We start from the raw sequence: 25367 nt of genomic DNA, 5'->3' as shown, positions 1-25367 counted from the left end.
AACAGCTGTTTCAAGTAAAACAAAACTCCGTGTTTTTCGTTTTGTTTTTTTTTTGGTTTTTTTTTTTTTTTTACATTTAGAACACCAGTAAAAAATTAGTACTGTTGAAAGTTTCATGTAACTAAGCTGGCAAAACCATGAAGTGAAAAAGTCCAAAGTCAGTAGGGCTTTTTTTGGAACAGAGGGAGGAAGAAGAGGGTGCTTTGTTCCGATAGCCACTGCTACTGAAATCAGTTAAGTGGAAAGAAATGTGGAACACAGTCCCAAATATAAAACACATTTATCATGATATAGTTAAAAGAAATTGTAACAATAACAGACATAATAGCAATTATTTAGAAACAGAAACTGAAAAATTACATTAATTAAAATGAATGAGATTCAATCTCATACTAAACAGCAAAAAAATCCAATGAAATTCTATCAAGCACTGAGGTGCAAAACATGAAACTAAAAGACCCTCAGCTAGAGCAACAGGAGAGCAGGTTACCATGGAGTACCATGCACTAGAGGGCAGTCTGCACTTTCCACTGCCTGGCTGGACCACAACCACCACAGCTGTTACTCCACTTGCAATACAAGCATGTAACAGAGCCCACCACATTTTTTAACAACCCATATAACCACCACACCTGAAAGCTTTTGCAAGAGCTGGAGTGGAACTCTTATTAAAATGACAATTCTAGCTACATCAATAATTTCTAATGACTTTTTTTGTGTAAGAGTCCTATCTGCATACACTATCATTTTGTACAGAATCTTCAACAAAGAAGTCTCAAAATACTTTTCTAAGGATACTGTTAATTACTGTCCATTATGAGGGGAAAAGGGGGAACTTAAGCACAGAGCAGTGATGAAACACATCAAATCCAGGGACAAAATTAGATATGTGCTCCAATCTAAGTAAACATTACTTAAATTTTGTTAATGAACTAAACAATTTACTCATTTGTTAGTGTGTAAGAAAATAAATTGGCAATTTCTGGCCAACTGATAAGTAAAGCTAAACAGCAAGGAAATCTCATACACAGGTAAATAGAACTATTTTCATAGATTTATTTGAAAAATACTTACAAAAGCAAGTATGTTTGACACTAAAATAGTTAAACTTATTGTGTTTACATTGGTGTAATTAAGCGTGCAGCATTAACAGTCTTTTCTGTTTGAAGCATTGTTAGTTTGCTTTAAAGGAAATGGGAAAAATTCTGGTTTACAGATGAAAAATGCCTCCCTACCACTTCCTCAGCAGCAACTACAGCTGTGATCTCTGCCCGAGATTTCAGCACACTGAAAACTGGGTTTGCTTTACTAATTGCCAGCCTGCCAAGTGCAGATTTACTGGAACCTGGAAGGTGGGCCAGTTTTTTCTCCTAGGAAGCAACAGGAGAGAGGAATGAGAGGAAAACAAAAGGATTGGTTTGGGTTTTTTATGTGAAAAATTTACCAAAGCTACATTTCATGAGAAAGAGTCCTCAAAAATGTCCTTCTGTTAGTAGCCATCTTCCTTCAAAACATGCACATACTTCTGAACTTATCTGTAAACCAGTGCCCCTTAAGCTTACCATTCCTATAGCACTTTTTTCCTAGGAGAGGCCACAACTAGAATAGCTAAGATTTCCCATCCAGACAGCAGTTCAGTAGTGTCAGAAATGAAACACAGTGCAATTAGTTTCCACATATTGTATAGCTACATTTTAAGATGAAACTGGCACAGATACTGATTCAAAGAGTTTGCTGTCTCCACACAATCCATACTCTGGCAACAGCTATAGTCTGTTCACAGAGCAGTTTATTAGGGCACATGGAGTGGATGAAACTTCACCAGCCATTATTTTGCATGGTACCGGTAGCTGCTGCTGCTCGAGCCAGAATATTTCTGTGTGCCTCTGAAGCAGAAGAGTAAGTCCCATCCATCACATGCACTGGCAGCATTCGCTTTCTGCCAGGCTGAGGGGTGTAGCTGTTCTGTCGCCAGTCTTCTTCTGGGGGCATGTCAACTCTCCTTGGACCCGGGGCTTTAACGCAAGAAGGGGGCACAGGACAACCTTGAGAGGCACCGGGATCCCAAGAAGGCTCATGTGGTATTCTTAAAGTGCTGTAGTCTGTGCTGGCTGGTAGCTTGCAACCAATGGCGTGAGTTTCATTCATTTGATGATGTAAACTCTTTCCTGGCTGGCCAGCATGTTTCCCCCAAAGCGTCATTCGCTTATCTGGTAACGTGGCTGTTTGCCTGGCAGGGTAGTTCGTGTTCAGCCAACAGCCAGAGACACTTGATGCACCACCCCCTAAATGTGGATTAACAAGAGGCTTTTGCCCCTGGGAGAGGGTGCCTTTGGGTCCACAAGGGAGACTCCCGTAGCTCAGTGCCACACCTGAGTAGTCTTCACCTTGGAAAGCTTCACCCCTGTCAGGCACAACCAAAAGTTTCTGGATGATGTTCTTCTGATCTCCTGCAAGGGGAGGAAGAAAAAAAAAACATTTGCTTAGTTTAATTTTTTTTTTGTTTCATCCTCTCTGAACTTTCAGCTGTGGCCAGCAGGTAACAGAAGAAAACCAAAATCACTAGTACATCCAGTTACTGGTTGACATGCAGTTCTGCATAGAAGATAGCTGTACCCTTTCTAGCATTCACTTTCCTCACTGCATTTATCTTTATCCTATCACAGCCACTGTCATAGACTTCTGACTTCTTTACTGGCTCCTTGTGTCATCAAGGAGGAGCCCAAAGTATTTCAAGATAGAGCAGGTAGATCAAACTGGTTTTGATGGCTGTATCTCAGACAAAATAATTCTCATGCAGGAATTAGTTATTTCTATTGGCACAGTTACATGTGTGTGAGTAGCCTGTGGAAGTAATCTCAGACATGATAAAGTGGTGGGTCTTACTGCTACTTTTACACTAAAGAAAATACCTCACAAAAATGTGGATAGGATTTTATATAAAAGTCATCATGATGTTTCCATAAAGATTATTCGCTTTTTTTTAATGTCCACTTAGCACAGAATCACAGCATAACTCAAAAGGGCAGAGAAGAAAAAGAATGTGACTTGTCATTTCAGAGGAGGAATTCTGGAGGAATTCAGGCAGGTGGTGAAACATCATTATGAAAGACAAGATCTGAAGAGTTGTATTTCAGCAGTATTTCTGATCATGAAGGAGGATTAAAAGTCCTGTGATTACCTGATGGTTTACGTGCCTTGCCCACCATGCTGGGCATCAGTACATCATGGGGTAGGTGCAGCACGTGGTTTGGGTTGTGCTGGGGATCAAAGGGAAACACAGGAGGATCATGGGGGAAAGGAAGGGAAGTGGAGCTGGGAGAACGGTGGCTGGTGTCCACTGGCATTTTCCTTGTATTTGGTGCTTCCTTTTATAAAATGAGAAAGGAGAAGAAAACAATATAAAATGATGAGTAAACACAGAGTTGGGTTGAAACAAGCAAAGATGGTGCTAATCCAAGGAAAGGGAGGAGTCACCAGACCAGAAACATGCATCTGTATGTGGAAAAAAAAAACCAAATAAGAACTGCATCAATCCAGTAAAGTTCTTAAGGCAGTGGTGGGCTACATGGGAGAATCACTTGACTGGGAATATAGGAGAAAAAGCAAAACCAAATACAAACCACTCATGGAGATTTGGTTCACAAATTGTGTGTGTGTGTCTCGGACAGCTAGAGGTTCTTCCCTGCTTCTGCCAGCACCCTCAAGTATGCATTCAAGCCCTCAACTAAAGCATGCTAAGGAGCAAACATGCTGAAGTTGACATAGTCCTAGCTTATGGCGCACAGCAGAAAGAGAATCAGACCAACCAGTCTAAATATCTGATTTTGCAACCGAGACTCCTCTGTACTTACTATGCAGTTGGTTTGAAATCAAAACTTGAGGTCAGCTCACAAAAAAATTCAGTCCCAGCTAAAACTTCACATTTGATCTGGTTATGCTGCTAAACACCAACAATAATCTGTTACTGTATTTTCCTGACTGTATTAACTTGTTACTTAACAGAGACTGATTTTTTATCTCCCCGGTTTTAGTTAATTCCTGTAACTGACTACAATGTTACATACCAAGTCTTGAACTGTCCCCCCCTTTAGTTTGCATTTACTCTCTGAAAATACTGTTTGCTGAAATATAACCACAAGAGAGCAGACACTTTCAAATGACTAGTAGCATCTTTTTAAAATCATAGGTGTATTAGAAGTTCTCTTGAAAATACAGTAATGTAACTGGAAAAAAATTTATACTGGGTATCTTTGCATACTGGCAAGTAATATTAGCTCACATGTTTATCAACAGCTGCAGCAGGTACTACTCTGCACTGACACCTGAAGTAGATGGCCCTGTTACTTAAAAGCTCATTCTTCTTCCAAAAAGGAAAGAAAAATTCACAAAGAGAAGCTTTCATTTTCTGATCAATAACTGCTTATTATTCAGTTGTCTGCTATCTTGTTTGTTACCTTCTAAATGCAGAGAAAACAGCAACCCTACACACAGATGATGGTTCTTTGGAAAGCTGAACATCATTCTACTTACAAAACTGTGAGAAGAGACCAAAGTCTCTTCTCTGTTTGAGACGACTGTCCCACTGAGACTGCGAGCAATGCGACGGAAATTCTCTGCACTGTACATTTCCTCCTCTTCTGGTTCCCTGCTATGTTCTCGGGTATATGTGACCTGCAGACAATATCACACATTTCAGAAAAGGCTCTCCAAAATATCGGTTTTAACCGCTGAAGGCCATTACCTCTTGTCCTATTGCTTGTTACATGGGAGAAGAGACTGACCCCCACCTCACTATAGCCTCCTTTCAGGTAGTTGTAAAAAGTGATAAATACTACAGTATTCTCAAAAAAAAAATAAATTCTAGGATTACCTAATGAGTGCTGGAGGCTTGTTAATCTTATGTGAGCAAGGGCAATGTTTATTCTTTCTTTTCCTCTCTTTGATACAAGCAAGACTATTAAAGCTCTTTTAAATGAATATGGAAGTACTATAGGACATGTCATTTCCCCTTGAAAATACTTATATGTTGTCATCCAACACTGATGTGTTAATCTGCCAGTTATTTAAAGTTTCTCAGAATTTTCAGGGATTTGTTCCTTGGAGTCAGAACCACGGTAATCTGATTGCATGCAAGCTGCATGTAGCATGAGTCACTTATTTTTACCTAATTAATCTTAAACTACACTGCACTTAAAATTCTCTCTTACATTAGTATCAATGACCCCAGTACCTCTTTCATAATATATTCCAGATTTTCCATTATAAATTTTTTCACTTGCACAGGAAAAGCCCTTTCCCCTCTAGCACATTCTAAGTAATATGTCACCTTGGAGACAGAAGAGGCAGCGGATCCAGACAGACTGCGCTCGATCTCTGCTGTTGGGGTTTTCGAGAGTCCCATGCCAGCTGTAGCATGAGGCTTCCTCACATTCAGGTTCACAGAGACTGCAAAGGAAAATGCTGTGGTTAAAATTCAACACCTGATAGCATGTTACAGCCCATTTCTGACTTTCTTAGGCCTGACTCCAGCAAATACAGGCTATACACACAGAACAAGAAGTCAGGGATCCTTTGAACAGTAATTTATAAGCTAGCTCCCAACATTTCCAGGACAGACAGTCTATCAGGAAACTTACACCTGCTTTATTTGCCCTTTTGCAGGCTTCTGGGGAACAGATAACTGACCTATTTAAGAGTTAAATGATTTAGCCGCACACCAGCGCTTATCTGATACAGAGATGAAATAGTTTAGAGGGCCTATAGGGACAGAAAATCAGCTACTGGGAGCAAATTATCTAAAATTACTTAGGATGAACAAGATTCATCAGCTTTAAGTTCCCCACACATTCACCTGCTGATTCCCACACACTGCTACAATTTGTCCGCCATTTGTTGTGCTGCTTAAGCAGTTAAAATTCATATTTTTAACTAGGATTGCTACAATTCCTTCACTTCAGTGCTATCCCAACCTAAATCTCATAATCCTAAAACTTCTCATAGAACAGACATGCAGATTATTGGCCTAATAAAAATTCCCTTACAGGCAATCCCTCTATAAAGGAAGAAAGCTTATGTGCTGGTAACAACACATTTTCTGCACTGAGGTGGTGCATTTGGAGGATCAGGTCTTTGCTTTAATCTCTGTTGTAAAGCTCCAGTAATGAAACAGAGGCATTTCACCATTACTCTGAATGCAAAGGTCTGACAAAACCAGTTGTTATGGGGCTGAAGGCTTTGACAGCATTTGCAAATGAATAGGTAATCCAAGCTGAAAGTGAGAAAGAGCTGTCCTAGACCCACTCAGGTGATTTTTACCCAGTTCATCACAGTAGATGCACTAGTTCATTTTTTTTGCCTTATAGAGAATTTGCAGAACTTAGAAAGAAACATCTGAAAGTGACAGCAAACCAGCAGTTCCCAAATACAAACTTAATTTTAGAAGTGTACCTGTATCTTGTATCCCTCATATATGTAGTGAGAAAATAAGCAAGAAAAGTGTCAGCATAAGAAACGAGACATACAAGGACAGAAGTCTGAAGCTCCAGATAACACTAAAGCAACTGGGCTTTATCCTGTTAAGATTTCCAGAAAGAGCTTCCAAAAATCAGTAAGTTAAGTAGGAATACATAAGACCTGGTTCAAGCCCATGCAAGAGAGTATTTGCAAGGTTGTGAGGTCAGATCTTGCCTAACTCTGAAAGAAAACCAAAGGACAACAAATGGGAAATGGCCACCTTCAGATGTGGCAACTGGTCTGACAGTGGACTGCAAGACAAGAGAGTTTCAAAGAAAACTCGAGCTGTTGAATAAAAACCTGTTCAAGAGTTTACTGCAGTATCTGCTCTATCAGCAAGCTAAACTTGATATTGTCAGGAATGATGGAGGCTCTACTTCCATGGGTGCAAAGCAGGGGAAAACCTGTCTCGTGTATGTACTGCAATACAGATCACACACACATGTATGTGTATGTATGTATCTCTTTCGCTTTGGTACCCATGAAGTTTCAGGCTGCTTTGTATTTAAAGTGAAAGATCCATAGCTCTAAAGCTATGACATGGATTACAAAGAAATTTGGTTTACTTCTGCTAAGCAGAGAATCAAGGTTGCCCTATCTCAGTCAGGAGATTAGATCATCTTAAGTGAAACTGGACTGCTACCATCAGACTCTAACTGAACATCTCCAGCAACAGAATCTGTTCATTTTCTTTTGGCATCAACTAATCCACAAAGTCTCAAGGAACTTAGTGCAGATTGTGTACCCCCAGTGCTGCTTTCCAAGTAATTTTCCGGAATTTTAAGCAGCTAGTTCTTAGCAAAACATCAGCTCAACTCTTACAGATCTGGAAACACTTTTAAAAGTTACTCCCCTCAACCAGGTACAAATTAAATTCTCAAATACAATACAATCAGGTCAAATTCACAAATGTGGGGAACATTAACTTCAGATATAGAAATCATTTAATGAATTGCAGAGGTGATGTGGGGCTTTAAAACAGTGAATTTCATCAGCTTGACCTAAGCAGCTAGTTCCCTGCTTGAAAACAGGATCAATGATTTCTATGTCACTCTTGACAGATGTTGCTCTCCAACAATGTTTGCCAAGATCAACAGCTACTCTGCAGCCTCTGCAGGCACTGCTATCACACTACTTCTCTACCTGTATCATTAGAATGTTTTCAGAGTCCAGTCTGAATCTTTCTGCATCTGTGCACAAATTCATACCCATTTAACTATATTGACTGGAAAACATATCTTCACCTATATTGGGAGTAGATAGGCAGGTCAACCAAGAAAAACAGCTGCATCATTCTTACCTGATTGGTCAAATGGATACCTAGCACTGTCCTGTCTTCCCAAGAAAAGCCTAGTGGCCTGAGATGCCTGCAGACTAGTCTGATAGAGAGATTCCAGTTCTGAGAGTTCCTGTTCTGTGTCTTGATTCCACTGTGGATGCAGATGTATTGGGATCCTGCTCAAGTCATCTCCAACTGCTCTCTGATCAGAAAGGGGTGGACTCCTCCCAGGTACAGGAAGCCATTCAGTATTCTTATTAGCCTTCTGAGAACTGTAATACCTAGTAACATTATTCACCCAACAGTCCACAGGCATAGAGGCAACCATGCTACTAGTAGCTCCATCATCCACCTGCTTCATTCCTCCATCATGAGAGTGCCTTTCCAGGTAGTGTGCAGGGTCTGCTATATTCTGTCCACCTCTTCTACATAGCTCTTCGCTGTGAGAACAAATACTCTTAGAAGCAACATGCTGGGCACTAAAACCCTCCAAAGAAACTACCACATCCCTAATATCCACAGTTGAGTGTAATTTTTCAGAAGACTGGTTTTTGTTTTCTTGGTTTTGATGGATTAGCTGTTTGTGACCAGAGGATGAAGGGCTGATGGAAGATTTTTGTGGTAACTTTGGAGACTTCTCATCCTGACACACTGCAGCAATCCAGCCTTTTTCATGAGTACCTTTTCTCTGGGAGACTGCATGCATTTTCTGAAACTGCTCTGCCAAGGAGCGAACATGTCCCTTTGTACTAAAAGCCTCATATTTACAACCTTCTCCTGTGCCATATTCATCCTGTGAGGGTAATATCTCATGGCTGTTTGTTCTGGAGCACTTATTTGTTTTCTGCAAAGGATCCAAGGAGCACTGCTGTGTAGGGGATAAAATTACAGGGGTCATTGCATGGCAGGCCCCTAAATGATCAATGCTGGGCTGCACTGGAGAGCTTGGAAGTTTTGGACAGGGACTGTGCTGGCTGTCATTTTCAGGAGATGCTGGTTGTGGTGGATGTGGACAGGGAAACAGTGTAGGAAAAGACCCAGAGTTTATTGTGTTAGCCTTGGATTTGTACTGAGGTGTGAGAACAGGCATTATGTTATGAACCTCTTCTAACTTGCTGCTTCTGCAGCATTCCCTATAGTCTTTTGGCCCTGTGGCTGTGGTGTCTGCAAATTCCGCACTATGGTGGGCATCTTTCTCAGTTCTTGCAGACCTCTCTGCCAACCCTTGCCTATAGGGAAAAGAGGGAACTTGGTCATGAAAATCAGCAGAAGCAGACTGGAAGTTTGGAGAGATCCTGTTGGATGGATTGCTTTCACAAGGGGGCAAGGAGGAAGACTCTGGATATAATGATGAGTGCAATTCATGGCAGGAAGCAGGTGGGTGGAAGAAAGAACTGGACCCAAATTCCACTTCTTTGTTGGGTTCCAGTGGTACTTCCTGGCTCAGCAGTACTTGGAGCGGGCCAGTCTGTTCACTAAAACACACAGAAGGGTAAATGATTAGCAGCAGTCATTGCTTAAGTTTACTCCTAGGGTAAAGAATGTGTACTACATGACGTATGCCTCAACACACTTTGCTAACTGTATTCTGATGAAGACTTTGCATTAATTTAGTAGATATATACATATTAGGCCCTGGCTTCTAACCCTGATTTTCCTACTATAACTGAATTAATTTCATATTTTTAAGAGTATTTTGCTACAGTTAGGCTCTATATATCCTTGTACAGCACCCTAGGCACTTTAACCAGCGGTGTAAGCATGTGGGTAGGTATTAACTCTAAGAACAGTACAAATAACATTTATAGAAAACTGTTTCCAACATTCACATCTTAGATATTTTTGAAAATACATTGAACAAGTTCATTATCTGAACATGAACAGACTATTTCCATAAGGTGTTCTCTCTCTCCAGACAACTTTATGAAGAATTATATGACAAATCAAAGGCAAAGGTTGAAATGTATTTCATACCATCTTTGCATTCTGATCTTTGAGATATTTATCCAAAATGTAAAACAAAGTTCAAGCTAAATATGTAACTATTATTTTGTAAGAATTTGTATTCTAAGTATAATTCTAAAAGTCAATTTGTATTCTCTTATGTACCAGTGCAAGACAACTATATCCTTGGGTCATGCATGGCTTTGGCACTTTTCTGCATTTAGTTAACATTTTAATTTGCAGATAGAACAGTACCAACTCCATGTGCCTATGAGAAAATGACAGGCTACAAACATCTCCAACAGAGGACTTGAAGAAATTGTAGTATCACTGCTTTGTTTCCTCCTTAGATGCACAGAATGAAACTTATAATATGAAGACCTGGTGTATACATGTAGCAGAATGACCTTTCCTGTAAGCAATATCTACAGTTATTTATACCAAAGCAAGAGTATAGAACTCTCACTATGAATAGATTCTTTTTATTGGCTGCAATATTAACATTTGGTTGGATATAACTTTTTTGCAACAGTAATGTTCTTTTCACAGAGCAGCAGTGAGCAAGTTCAGCATTAACAAAATGAGGAGAAAGTTCCTTTCTTTCATTTTCTTAGAATCTGCCAAAATGCTCTGCATTTATCCTGTAAAACAGGATAAAATGGACCTCTGATTGACAAAAAGATCAGCCCTCATTACACATAATTCAGCTACTGCAGAAAAATAAAAGAACATTTTGAACTATAGCCTGGTATGTGTGCAAATTTGCTGTGTTTTACTATATAGCTGTATGTGTCATTCTAAAAAAGGGAAAAGGGATTCTCATCTGAAATATCATCTAAGCTTCTAATAATACAACATGTTAAGAAAGGGTAGAGGGAAGAAAAGTAACAGTTCAAGAAATTGGATAGGGATGGTCTAGTGCTAGGAGGGAATGGCATGGGAAGAAAGGATTAAGCTGCATGCTAAAGAGGGTAGGAAGAAACGATCAGTTATAGCAGAGAGTTAATTATGCTATAGTTAAAGTCAGTAAAGAAGAAAGAATCATGAAGAGGCACTGAAGAGGCTGCTAAGCCAGGCTACAGGATGCTGGGAAGCACAGAGAGAAAATGAAGAATGGTACAGTATCAGGGAGAGTAGTCAAGGTGACAGGATCAGGATCTGGATCCAAGAGTTGTACCAGTGCACCACTAGAGAAGTAGACTAGAGAGATCAGCATACTTGTCACTTCAAACTACGGAGCACTAAACCACACCGGCTGCAGATCCCAACATAAAAGCAATTACAGCAACAACTTCATTGTAGCACACTCTTTACTGAGTCCTGAAACTGCTCCTTATTATAAACAGTTGCATATTTAATCCTAATACACAACCCCCTTTTTGGCCAGGTTATTGTCTATTGTATTCTTTCCCTTGGTGCATGAAACATCAATGCTGGCAGGCACCAACCACTGCAGTTCTTTGTCACAGATCACATTTTGAACACATGCACACTGAACTACTCTATAAAGACGGGGGGGGGAGTGGGTGGGAGTGTGGGGGGAGCGAGGGAAGGGTGTTAGCTGACCATCTTATAATAGGATTTAACCTAAAGAAGAAAGGAATAGGGAGTCACACTGTAGGATTTGGACAGTCCAGGGTAATATGTATGTAGTTTGCTATTTCTTTCCACGCTGCACTGCTCACAGATGCAGCTCGGATCTGGATCTAGGTGATATACTTGGACTACCTTGTAGACTGGGCCATGATGCCGCCCTGTGGTGGGTGGCAGGTTGGCGGCGGCAGCGGCTGCGATGGCTGTTGATGCTGCATGCGATCCTGGAGGCTCCGGGCTTTTCGGATACTGATTTGCAGCTTCTTATCGACTAGGGCTCTGCTGTGAGTGCTAGCGCTGGCATCATGCATGGCAAGTCTTAGTTTAGCTAAAATGCAAAAGAAAACATAGCAGAAAACAAACAGAAAAAAGGAATAAAATTGAAAAAGAAAAAGAAAAAACAAAAGAAAAAAGATGCAGCAAGAACAGAAAACATGGACCATGCAAATACTGCCACAAGAGTTCACAAGGATGCTATTGTTTCCATTAATGCACATTCAGCTTAGCCGGCTGTCCAAACACGTTAATTGAAGCTAAGCCAAAATAAAGTAAAAAATTAAAAAAAAAATAATAAATTCATGTTTTAGCCTAACTTCTCATCTCCTTCACACAGGCTCTTTCCAACCTTACCACATTGATGCTTCATTCTGTCACCTACCCTTCTGTTATATCCTCCATACGTGGGACTCTCTTTATCAGCAAGAATACCCAGCTGGGATTTGAAATTCAGCACATACCAGGCTGGAATGGAAGCTAATAGAGCTATCACAACAGCTGTATGCTGTGACCCTTACTCTGCAGTCCATAAAAGCCAATTTCTAAATGCAGATGCACAGTAGCTACCCACTCTGTCTGCAGCCATTCTATACAGAGGGGAGCATGGGGTGAGACAGCCAGCCAGTCATAATGGAAAAATACTGAAAATAAAATGAAATCATACAGCACACATTCTCAAAGGTCACAATGCATTTAAGCACTCAATGTCCTAATGCTTTTTCTTCATGAAAATCAGATACTGCATAGCTCATTTCTGTTAATTCACAGCACTCATTAGTGGGCTACCATTTTCTTCCTCTGTTACACCCTCCATGAGAAACAGAAAAGCTTAATGCTCTTTGTCATTTGGCCTGAGGATGGGGAAAAATTGTTAACTGAGGACCAAGTGATAGGGGGAGTTCCCTACTAGGTGCTTGCTGAAACACACCATTTACTATCAAATAGGGCACATCAGCACCTCAGTGCTGCTACTGCCATAGTGCTAGAGAAAACAACAAAACCAAATGCAAACATGAGAAAAACAGAGATGAAGAGGAATAGGCCTAAAACCCCCAAAAGGAAACGCTTTCAAAAAGGAAAGATTGTGTCTCCCTGCATATTTCTAAAGACCACCTGGATCTCCATATTACTACCTGACCATTTAACATGATTCAAAGTTTCAGACTTTTTACATATTAGTAAACTGTCAAAAGCGCAATAGCTCAAGCAGTTAAGAGTTACTTACATATAGCTTCGTTACAGAGAGCCAAAGCTGCAGCACAATCTCCCTTCTGCTCCTGATTCAGCGACTCTTCAAAGATTGAGTCTGCCTCCTGCATCGACTTCTCAAAGCCATCATTCCTCCCTGCAATGGGCAGCACCCTTCATTTTGGTTTAATTCACTGCAGAACCCTCAACTTACACTCATCCCATCTGTGACTGCCAAATTCTTCCACACACAGTCTTGCAGAGGCTGCACATATCCCAGATCATATCACCTAACCTTCCCTAAGCAGGAAATGCAACTTGAGCAACTGATATGCTTGACACTGTTTTACACAGTAAAACAATTAACTATTTTTCCCCCTCAAATTTTGAGTTGAAACCGTTTATTATTTTCAACAGTCTAAATCAGTACAAAAGACAGTACAGACATATCACAGAGTCAGTTCTGATGACTTCTGTCAAGTAGGAATTAATGTAAATTTAGAATTAAATCTAAACCAAAATATATCAGTAACAGAAATCTAGCAGGTCAAGGCTTCCCTTGTGTATTAAGTGTCCTGCCAAAAATCACCTGTCTCTTTTTCAGATATCAAATTACTTCCATACAAAATGGAAACAAACTGAAACAACTGAGACATCTGGGAAACAAAACTCAAGACTTGAGTGCGAGTGTAAATGCCTGCAGAAAATAATTCTGCAAACGTAAGTTCAATGCACAGTACACTCAACTGCTGAGACAGACATAAGGAATATCAAAACCCAATGGTCTTGCAGCTTTAGAAGAAAAAACAGGTGTAAGAAGCCGAGAAGAAAGAGACAGTTGTCAAGAATTCTTTATGCAACAATTTAGAAAACAGTGTTGGAAAGAAGGATAAATTATCCTTAGACACAAAAGAAACACTGTGTCCTGGCATAAAAACACCCAATTCTGAGAGGATGAAATGCCCAAACAATCTGGTGTAACCTATTAGGCATTGCAGAAGTTATGCACTAAAACGTATACATTCAAATGAGGCAGAAGAAAACAGAAAATTTTTTAATTTAAGGGTGGGTGTTGTGTTGTGGGCTTTTTTGTTTGTTTGGTGTTTCTTTTTGTGCATTCTTTTTGTGGGATTTTCTTGGTTTTGTTTTTTTTTTTTATGACATGTCTCTGTCACTGTGTTAGAGAACATGAGTATCATTATCAGCCAACAACATTGTTTTCTCAACTTGCCCAACATATGCTATGGCCTGGGCTGCTCCCCAACACCCTCATGCACAGAAACAAACACAAACTTTCTTATACCATAAACCACAAAGAACTTGCATAAAGGACAAGTACTGCAGAGAGAGAGAAGTGAGAGTTGTTAGAGCAGTGAGTTAATCAAGCAGCACATTCAGTTTCAAAATCAAGGCTACTGAGGCTTGTAATCAAAACCAGTATACTAAAGTTAGCTTTCTTAGCATGAATTTAGCAGTTTACTTGAGGGCAAAATGAGTCACAAGTGTTCTGGAGTAATATGCACACGCAAGCCTTCCAGGCAGTCAAGTAGTTCACTAATGTTAAGCTATTATTACACCTCTGACTGGGATGGAGAAAGACTTACAAGGAATAAACAAACTTTCCCAGATCTCATGTCAATGCCTGTGAACTCCTCAAACAGTCTACTGCAGTCTTTTTTGATTAGTCTAGTTTACTTTCTTTTTAACAAGGAAAAGCTAAGCAATTTTTACTTTCACCAACTAATAAAGCAAGAGATCACAGAGGGCTAGTATCTTGGAGAACATGATATTTTCTTTCAGGCAGGGGAAGCAGAGAAGACAACATCTTCCTACTCAACAATAGAGGTTAACTTTTCAATTTTTACATCATTAGCATTTATGTTACAAAAGCAGACATTAAAAAAAAGGTATCCATCTACTTTGGTATATCAGAATTTTCCAAATGGCTACCGTCAGGTCACAGCAGGACTGAAAAGGATAACTAAGTGGCTCACTGATGGTCAGCAAAATTATAAGAACATACCCACAGTCACATACTCTCATAGAGATCTTATTTTTCAGCAGTCATTGGCACAGTAACACTCTGGCTGCTGAGCAGTTGGCATGGCTGTAGGCTACAGAGAGCACTGGCTATACTGTGCTGAGCTGGCATTGCTGTGGGGAGTCCCTCTCCTTCCTCTCTCTCCTGTAATAGCAGAGCAGCATCTCAACTCTTACCTACTGAGCAAGTAGCATGGGATGTCAGGAGGCCTGGTAACACAGGAGGCCACAGTGGGTTTGCCCCAGTCATACAAGCATTTGTGGGAGCAGAGCCTAGGTGTTCATTCACTACACCTTGCTCTGCTGAGGCACCAGCAATTCCCCCTCCTCAGTTAAATGCTCTACCAGGTTTCACTCTTGACTGGGTCAACGTACTCCACCCTCCTTCTCCCTGACTCCCCTGACGGACTGATGGAGATTTAAGGCTAAAACAAAGGTGCTACAGACACATCCTGTCACTGTTTTCTCTGCTGCAGCTCTACCCTTCCAATTAAAACTTCTGCTGCCATCCCCTGCCAGAAATATGAGGAATCATGGAAGACAATCACACTTAATATTTGGCTTTTCTTTTTTTTCACCCCCCAGATTCTTTTTCCTTAGAAAACATATGTAATTCTAAACCCAGCTCAGATTTTCAGTTAGATCCAGTTTAAGCCTGCCACAGTACTCATTCTCACACCTGTGCTGTGGCTGCACAGCTGGTCAGGGATAAACAGTGGGAAGTACAAGAGCGGGAACAAGCAGAATTGCTTACTGGCAGTAGTTCTACCAGAAACAAAACAACAGCCTAATTGAACAAGCTATGTTGCATGTGGATGGCTCATTTTGCATCATATTCCATCAACAGCTCATTCCAAGCCATTGATTGGAGCCTTAGAGCTAAATCTAGATATCAATACTAGTAATGGTACATAATACCATAAAAATGGAAATGTGCAACTCTGTTAAAAACACCTCTGCATCTTTGTCTCATTTAAGAAAGTATTTGGTCAAAATATCAAAGAGTTTTTTTGCATCCTACAGATTTGAAATCGACAGTCTTTCCCTAACTGAAGGTACAAAATTATAATGGAGGAGGAGAGAAAAAGAGAGACTTACAATAGGAAAGTTCAAATGTTTAAAAAAATCCAGTACTAGTCTTGCAAAACAGACTGCATTCAAAAGGTTACCCTGATTCTGCAGTTCATCTAGATCCATGAACCTGCTGGGGCGGGGATTAAAGCCCATTGCTGCCTCCATTTCCTTTTCTCTTTTTCTGCGTAGTTCTTGTTCATGTGCTCTCCTTGCCACCTCCTCTTGCAGTTCATCCAGTTCACTCTTTAAGGGGCCAAACATCTCCCCACCTTCCCCCAGAAAATAAAAGAGAGAAAAAAAAACTTTTTTGATAGTAAAATATCTTCAAGATACTCTTTAATATCCTTTAAAAGACAAAGAAATATTAATGGAGAATACAGTTAACACTAGAAAATAATAGACTGACCAAGCAAAGACTACAGAATTTCAGATCACAAATTTTACTTTGTTAAATTTTACTTTCAAAACCCTGCCTAAGTCATTTGGTTTCCAACTGCCTTCTCTGTGCCAGTGACTGGCAGAAACACTGTAATCAATATTGCTTAAGCTCCCCTGCAGCATACCTCACCCCTGGAATCACTGGTCCAAGACAGAACAAACGGAACAGAGAGAATCACTGTAAGAAGTAACTCTAAACTGATGCCCAAATCTCTAAGTTTCATACTCTGCTTATAGTTTGTAAATAATGCTATGTCAAATTAGCCAGATCATTAGCTTAACTAAGTAAAATAGATTCCAACTGAGAAACTTTTCATCTAACTGCACAAGCAGATGAAAATGGGAAGAAAATATAGCATATCAATATCATAGTCAACAAGCAGATATCAGTCATCATTCTTGAATCAATTATGACCTGTATTCGGAAAGTGTCTCCTCTCTGCTCCCCTTTCCCTTCCCCAGACATTCTCTGGAATAAGTTATTTGGTCAGAATGATACTGAATCGGAATGCACATCTGCAAGAAAAGCTCAGCCTTAGCGTGATACTGTAAATACCCGTTCTTGTGAGCTTTTTTTTCATCCTACTAAGTTTTTAAGAGTTTTCTTGGGAAGTTATTTTCCACTGATGGCAGAATACTGAGGTATGGGGAAGAATAGGAAAAACAGTTTTACTTTACCAGTTACATCAATACTCAAAAAGATGTCAGAGCAACATGATCAAAGAAATATTCCAACAATGCTTTTTGCAACCCCCTTGACAGTTCTTGTAAGTTATATCTTGTAAAACTGTGTTGTGATCCTCAGTTTCCTCTCCCTTCCTCATAATTTCACTGTGAAAATAAATATCCAATGCAATTTACCTTGCAAAATCACTGCTACCAGCAAAGTGTATCTTACCATTTCCAATGGCCTGTGAGCTGTTTGCCCAGCTACCAATTGATGAAGTAGACTCCACTTCCAAGATGCTGCTACTATGAGACTTTGGGATGTTACGCCAGGCAGGAACCAATCCACCTGTTCTTTTTATATGAACATCCCTCCAAGAAGAGAAAAATTAGTTTACCATTTTACCAATTTCTCCAGGAGAAATTATATTTATCTTTCCTTTCTTAGCATCACATAAATATTTATCTACATTTTCTTTTAAGTTTAAGAAAGCCTACCATCAGAAAATCTTCAGAAATACAGGGAAAGAGAAAGCTAACCAAGGGTAGAACAAAAATTCTGTTCTCCTCTATGACAGTATGCAATGCATATTAAAACTGTGGTCTGGTAGCTGTTCTCAACAAATTTGGACAGCTGAAAATCTATTATTCTGGCCATAAACAGTTCCAGTTTGTGAAAGCCTGAAGCTTCCTGAGCCAAGAAGAGAAGGACACTATGCTGCCTATTTATTTTTGCATATAAATATTGCACGTGTCTTGGAAGACTTCACTGAACCTCTCAAACTGAGAATGTCAAAAATTTCCATACAAGAATATTGATTTCTCATTTTGTACAAGGCTTCTCTCAAGCAACAGTTTAACAGAAACAAAAAGGACCATGCTTGTCCTTTGAACAAAATTTCAAAGGGCAAGCATGAAGTTTGCTATTTTAGTTGAATTTCTGAATCACAGACTAACGGTGCAACTACTTAGAAATGCAGTTTTAGTCAACATTTCTCATTTAACGAATCCCATTTCTTTCTCACTAGCAGTAAGCTATCATATATAGCTAATATACTGACAAAAAAAGGAATCAAACTCACTCAGATTCCTATTTCACTTCTATTTCTCCCCTGCCCCAATAAACCTGTATTACAAGCTAGGAATGCTGTTTTGCATTTGTAAAGAAACGGTCCATACCATCATGTAACTACAAAAACCAACTCAAGGCTTCAATCACTCAAAAAAATAAGTTTTTTTTTAAATCTACCTGTGGGTACTTGAGCTTTCAGACAAGGGCAAGTCCAGACTAACAGGGCTGTTGCTGTTGCGCTCGCTGCTTTCATAGCCAGACTCCATCCTCTGTATTAGATGAGGCTGCTGATCCACCATATGATGCTGGGTGCCCCAGCCTAGCATACCACGCTTGTATCTGGCATTTGACTGGCTTGACCTTATTTCTTGAACAGTGTGTTCCTTCACCTCATTCTCAATAAGCTCTTTACCTGTTAAGATGAATACAGCTGAGTAGAAGATCCAAACTTCAATATCAGCAAATCATCAATATGTATGTTAGCTTCTCAACCATGCTTAAAACCAGAAGCTCTGTCTTGAGTATAAAGCTAGCAATATTAAGCAGAAAAAAATCCCAATACTTTTACAGCATTCCTAGTAATATTAAGCAATAATCTATTTAACAAATCTACTTTTGAATCTCTCCCATACTTACCATATTCCTCTCCAAGGTAACAATTAAGTCGGGAAAGAAAATCTTCCCCGTAACTATTTGTATTATTGCAAGATCATTTTACAGCTTACCCAACTGTATTTCCAGTTTATATCTGTTATCATACTCTGTCATAGCTACGTCAAACTCTGCACTTTCTACATTATTTTGCCATGAACAGGATTTTTTTTTAATTCTTCCTTACTGATTTCACTGTTTTCCCACTTGTCTCTTGTTTGCTTCCTTTGCTTCCTTCCCTGGAACTGTGCTCTTCTCCTTTCACCTTCCCTATGCATATTTTTTTATGCTTCCCAATTCTCTTCAACATTTAGCTCCTTCGAGTTGGTATCATCTGTCTCTTCCTCTCTCTAGGCTCACTAATACCTGCATCAGCTTCCTCACTAACCACAACTCTGCTGCCAGTCACACAAACCTCTTCTCATTCATACAGTATCCTTCAAGCAATCTGAGAGGCAAAACACAGCAGCATAAAAACCAGGAACTGGAACACATCTATACTCTTCAAACCCTTTACAGTTTCAGGAATACTCTTCAATTGATAGGGAGCAAAATAACCATTATATTCTTTCGCAGACAGAAGAAATGAAAGTAGGGGCTAGGGCAACAAAAGAAAAGTTGTGTTATCACAGATTTAATCACCTTGAAAACCAGCAAAGCTGAGGACAAAGTCTCTATGTACAAGTGTAAAGTGGCCCATAAAAATCATCACTGCCTGCCAAACTCTTATCCTCACAACAAGAATACAGAAATTACATGTGAGGTACTCATAGTACCATAGTCTGAGCCATCATGCAAAAAGACTATGATGAACTGAAGAAAACAACAGACCAATACAGAAGTCCATTACAAGGGATGAACTTCCAGATACTTAGCAGTCTAGCCTTGCATCCATTTAAGCAGCACAGGCAGTAATGGTTCTCTTATTATTTCCTTACATGTGAAATTTAGCAAACAATTATCATACATGCAGCACAAGTATCTGCACAGAAACTAGCCTTCAAAGACACAACGCACCACTGACCTAAGTGCCACATTCAAAATTTCACTTCCATGTTTTAGTTAAAACAAATGGCATAGTGGAGTATTCCAAATTCTACACATTCAGAAATAAATCTTTTTTTTTTCCTCAAACTCCTACCTGCTTCTTCAGAGAAGGGGCTAAGTTGAGTGTAGCCACAATGTTTCCTCTTGTCTTTACTGAAGATGCTGTCTATATTCAGAGACTCTCTTTTGGGTCTCCAGGTTGGCCGATACCTGCTAGATGAATTGGATTTAGACCCACTACTGGTACTCTCCACTTCCCAATCTCGAGAGTGTGCAGACAGGCTTTTTGAGGGTCGTGTTTCTGTCTGATCCACACTACTCCCTCCACGAGGAGAATTCTGGATGGTTTGAGAAATCTGCTGTGGTCTGCTGTAGATCATATTGCTCACTGTCTCTTTAAATTCTCTCAGCCTGCTTGTGCTGCTGGATGGTTTGGGGGCAGTTCTTGGGGCTTGTTTCTCCTTCAAGGTTTCTCCTGCAGTTTAGAGACAGCAAATGCCGTAAAAATAAATTCAGATTAAACCAGCAGCATCTTCAGCATATTTTGGAAAGTAAAAACCAGAACAACCCCACACCCCCGATACAATAAAAAAAAAACCCTCAGCTAACCAACACCCCCAAACAAACAAACAAAACAAGCAGAGACAGGACAAAATAGAGAGATGTAAGAAACAAGGAGGGTAATGCATTCATCTTAAAAACATGCATAAGGAGATACTGATATCTAAAAATAAAATAGCATCTCTTGCCTTCACTATGGTATCCTGATGATTGAGCCTCATCTCCTTTTCTCCGGGAACGGCTAGAACTCCTCTTGCGGTCTGCCAGTGAGCCCTTTTTGGAAACATGCCTCTGATTGCACTCACTGTCAGTCAGGTGCCCTGGAAGAACAGAAGAACACAATAGAGATGACAAGAGCCTTTGGACTGAGTGTTCTGTGCACTAACAGTGGCAGGGCTTTCCTGCTCCTTAGAAGCTGCAGACATTCCAATGCTAACTGGCAAGTATGGGTTAATTTCTGTATCCAAAAGTTTTTGGTTTTGTATGGGGTGTGTTCAGTTTTTAAGGTCATGAAAAATAAATACAGCCCCTCCAAGGATAATTAACCAGCTCCCACCTGGTTAATGAGAGCTCATCCACAGGGAGAGGAAAAAGCTGACTCTGATTTGTCTTCTAGTGTAAGGACACCACTTTCTTTCTGCCTGAATACTTTTTCAGTTTTAGCAGCGACAAACACAAAACTCCTGGCAACAGCTTGCTTGACATTACTTTGTTGAATAAAGACTCAAACACATGAACAAATCACTATTTAATAATAAATTACTGCACATCATCAGCTGCTCCACACTATTTATCTACACTCTCTTTGCCTGTAGCAAATACTAGGTAATATGAGTTAGCTTACTCTACAGCGAAGAAGCCTCAGTTGGCTCTCAAGGGTAAGCCAGCTAATTTGCATCTGTCACAAGCTAAGAGCGTACACACAAACCATCAACATGGATCAGCTGACACACGACATCTTCTTACTACAGCTCACGTGTCTGAGTGCTAGTTTTTCTCTTGCACACAATTTATTCCCCATTTCCTCACACCAAATGTAAATTAACAGTATTTGACATCACAATTTTTCTCTCTTTTCTTAGTTTTATGGTTCTCACACATTCACAGACCTAAACCTGTAAGCACAAACACACGCGTGGCTTTACTCACGTGAGTAGTCCCAAGCAGAGATGCAGGATAAGAAGGGAATTTATGAATAAGCTACAAAGACTTTTTTCTAGCCTTTATATTACCAACTTTCACCTTGCATAGGATGATAGGAAAGGGAAGTCCCTACTACCCAATAGTGGATTAAGAGCCCTGAGACTACAGAGCTGGCTGTTCTGAGCCTTCCCCCTTCTCTAAAAATTAACATTAAAAATTAACATTTAAAATAGATTCTACACATGAAAATGTACTTTCAACAGCTAAAAAAAATAATTCACTTCAACTACAATTGCCACTGAGATACTACAATATATGAACTGGAAGGAATCCAAACAACAAAAAGCAAGCTACCCAAGACTCACATTTCTATTAATTTGCAAAGTGGAAAGTGATTCTGTAGCCAAATACTTTAGAAACAAGAAAATTACATAAAAGAAAAGAAATTAAGTAAGTCAAAGAGAAATGTTGGCAGTGAAGACAGAAGACGCGCAGCATTCAGGTGAGCATAAGTCAGTGCTTTGGGAGAATTTTTTTCTTCCTTTACAGCATGGACTCACACATCTTTCAGGGACTGAAAGAACAGCATTATCTTAGAACTTGTAGTGGCTCCCTTCAAGACAGAAGAGGCTTGTTTATACTTCACTTCAGAGTGTACAACTTCTCTAGTTTAACATTTTTCCCCCAAAAGTCCTTTCAACCTGGTAGGGAACACTTCATTAATATACTTCCAGTACTTTAACGGAAACTATTCAAAGGCTTCTAGCTTTGCATAAATATTTTCTTCTCCTTTCATAAACTACAAATTTTGTTCTACTGTCACTGGACATTTAATAGCCATGGAAGAGATGCCAACAATCCAAAAGTCTGCATGATCAGGCTTTGCTGTCTGTACTTGGATCCTCTGGGGCAAATGCTTGGTTATAAGAACTGCAATACCAAGAACATACATTGACATTTTACACTCATTTGCACTAAAATAACAAAAAACCCTAAAAATCACTAAAATAACAAGCCAGGATTTCTGTCTGGGTACCCAACTGTATGCTTAAAAGGTGTCCCTTGCTGAATGTATCACCTAAACACCTCATCCTCCAGAAATGGGGTGGCTTCATAAGCAAACAGCAATACTCAAAGGAAAAGTCTGGGGGTTTGTAGGGGTTGTGTGCATGTCTAAGAATATGTTAGAGAAGAGAATGAAATCAAACGGGTTAAGACAGAACACCCCCTCCCACTGTAATTTCAGTTGCATGAATAGGGCAGCCAGAATACGCACATTTTTCTCAGCAGCACAGGTTGGCAGGAACAAGAGAGGGCTTATGCAGCCACTCTTCATGCCCCCATTCTGAAGTAACCGGGTGCCTGAGGTCATACAACCCAATGGTGGTCCTTCCCTGGAGGACGATGTGGGACAGAGTCCATAATTTTCTGGGCTGGAGTAGTGGGTAAATGGCCATTAAATGAAGAATCCTGCTCTTGCCCAGAATGACTCAGTTGACAGGTCAATGTGGACGGCTTCTTTATAGCCCCACGGATCAGCATTTGGTGACTGAGCAGTTGTATCAGTTGGCAGACTGACTTTTTTGGAAAGGCTTTGGGTAGGTAAAAAAAGGGGAAATGCCCAGACAGGTGGCTAGTTAAGGGAGCAGACTGACTATAGCAAAAGCTGAATCAGGGAGGATGAGGACAACTGAAGTAGGTAGAGAGGACAGGCTAAGCTGAAGGGAATAACACAGGATAGAATCAGTAGGAGAAGAAAGAAAAAGAAAAGGATAAAGTCACTAAAAATGACATAAAAGGTTACATGCTGAACTTCATGCTTAAATGTTTGCAACCATTCCTTTACCCTACATTTCTGCTAACTTCTGCATGGCAACTTTTGCAGGGAAGATCTAATCAAACTGTGCCAGTTTTGCAGACTATACGAACAATATTCCACTAGCACTTTCAATTTTGTCTCTTCATCACTCAAATTCTGCTCCAATTTCTACTTCTTTCTCACACTCTGTGCTAGGACTATGACTGGAACATAGTGTTAAGTATTTGCCAAAACAATGGAAGTACTGTCTGGCTATTTAAAAACACGTATTACAGTTACTTGGACCTCTGATGAAGAATCAAAAAGTACTGAAGAAAATTAACTTGAAATATTTTTCCAGATTTTAGATGTGAAATATATTTGCATCATAGAGTCCTTCAAATTAACCGAATACACATATATAGTCACAATGCAAGAGAGAACTATTCTGCAACTAGGAGTGCAAAGTGGTATAATCTCGACACACTGGTGCAACAAACAGTTGATTGAACTCTAATATAGTCTTAGAAAGTCTACTTAAGGCACAGTAAAGTGACTTTTCAAACAGACTTAGCAAATCATATTTCTGATGCTTAAGAAGTCTCACTTTAACTCATGCACTACTTTTTCACAAGTCATGTCAGAGTTATTGTATACAGAAACAAGCTGGCTAGGGTCACTGTGCCTGATAAATACAGGAGATCTAAGCCTTCAGACTTCCAGCTAACCTCTTTTCAACTAAAAAGTGTTCAGCTGCCTGAAGGAACATACATATACATATTGTCTTCTCACTGCAGATTCTTGCTTAACTTGCTTCCATAGCAGAGGCAGGAAATCATCCTATGCTCCTTCCTGGTGCTGTAAACACTACTACCAACACCCACTTACATAGAAAGTCCTTAGTCCCCAAGTATGAGATTCTGGTGATGAAAGCGCCTTTCCCAGACAGAAGCCGTTCCTGAAATGAAGTAACTGCCCACAGATGAGCAAACAGCACACACAGCACTTACCAAAATGTATAATGGCACTGCACAAGCTTAGAGAAGTATGTAACAAAACCAGTAGGTATGATTGTGGATAGCAGAAAATATGCCTGTAACTGTTTGTCTGGCTAGATAAAAGTCTACAAAAGCCAACAAGACATTTAAAATCATCCTTATTTTTTTGTGAATGCTCATGGTTCATTACAAACCAAAAACATTTAGGATACTAAACTGGTCACCATTCTCTTATAAGTTGTATATAGAGACATTTTCTCCTGGAATCCACTGCAACCATATTTAATGACAATCACACAGATAAAACAGTATCTGCTACCTGTGTCCCTGCTGCTTTGTGAAGCTGCATCATTCTCCACATTGTAGATGACTGTCCCCTGCGAGTCAGAGGAAAAGTGACTGACCACAGACTCATGGTGCGCCTGTTTATAAGGATAGCTGTCTGTAGAGGAATCTGTCCTGGTATCACTCGATATGGAAGGTTCTCTCCCTAGGGAATGAAGCAATGTCATATTTCAATATTTTGGGGCTATTACTAAAGTCAGAAAAGGCTAAAAAAAAAGAAAACAGAGGAAACTGCATAAAATTTAACAGAAAAACAGAGTAACAAACATAAAAACTTATCTTCAAGGATGCCAAAGCTTATGGGAAAGGTCCTGCATTCCTTCTGCAACCCTTTATTTCATTCTCTCAGGTAACTCCAGATTTATCAAATCCTTATATGACACAAAATTAAACTATGTCCATTGGACTGAAAGTATACATTAGCACCACACAAATTGTTCTTCATTAATTTTCAACATTGTCAAGTGTAATTACAATATGAAATACACTGCTTCAGGGGAAGTAAAAGTTAAAAAATTAGTCAAGTACAAAACATTAGTACAGGTAACACGAACATCATAAGTTATAATAATTAGCACATTTAATCTACTATGAAACAAATGCTTACCTAGCAAAACTTTTATACTGAAATTGTATTATCTAAAGCAAAGTAACCTGCTCCTTCTCAAGAACCTAGCATTGATCCCCTGCAAAAGTCAGGTACTGAAATGATTCATATTCGGTACAGTCACTCCTAAG

At 39.7% G+C, this 25367-nt stretch overlaps 1 protein-coding gene across 3 annotated transcripts in view; it reads right to left on the bottom strand.

Moving 5' to 3' along the window:
• Window positions 1–264: 264 nt before the first annotated feature.
• USP54 (ubiquitin specific peptidase 54) overlaps window positions 265–25367 on the bottom strand; it is an 81768-nt gene continuing 56665 nt past the window's right edge. For 2 of the 3 annotated variants that reach the window (XM_005153863.3, XM_031053048.2), the window contains exons 11-23: window positions 24604–24774; window positions 20534–20665; window positions 19879–20259; window positions 18264–18498; window positions 17247–17386; window positions 16006–16179; window positions 12834–12953; window positions 11468–11660; window positions 7817–9270; window positions 5330–5448; window positions 4534–4674; window positions 3182–3368; window positions 265–2450 (exon numbers count right to left, since the gene is read on the bottom strand). In XM_005153863.3, coding sequence (XP_005153920.2) covers window positions 1819–2450; window positions 3182–3368; window positions 4534–4674; window positions 5330–5448; window positions 7817–9270; window positions 11468–11660; window positions 12834–12953; window positions 16006–16179; window positions 17247–17386; window positions 18264–18498; window positions 19879–20259; window positions 20534–20665; window positions 24604–24774 — 4079 coding nt within the window. In that variant the 3' untranslated portion in view covers window positions 265–1818. The remainder of the gene's footprint in view (window positions 2451–3181; window positions 3369–4533; window positions 4675–5329; window positions 5449–7816; window positions 9271–11467; window positions 11661–12833; window positions 12954–16005; window positions 16180–17246; window positions 17387–18263; window positions 18499–19878; window positions 20260–20533; window positions 20666–24603; window positions 24775–25367) is intronic. The other variant, XM_031053049.2, reaches the window with a different exon arrangement.

This window comes from Melopsittacus undulatus, chromosome 4, assembly GCF_012275295.1.
Source record: "Melopsittacus undulatus isolate bMelUnd1 chromosome 4, bMelUnd1.mat.Z, whole genome shotgun sequence".
In the NCBI taxonomy this organism is placed as follows: domain Eukaryota; kingdom Metazoa; phylum Chordata; class Aves; order Psittaciformes; family Psittaculidae; genus Melopsittacus; species Melopsittacus undulatus.
The sequence above is the reverse complement of the archived record's forward strand: the minus strand, read 5'-3'. Positions and strand labels throughout refer to the sequence as shown.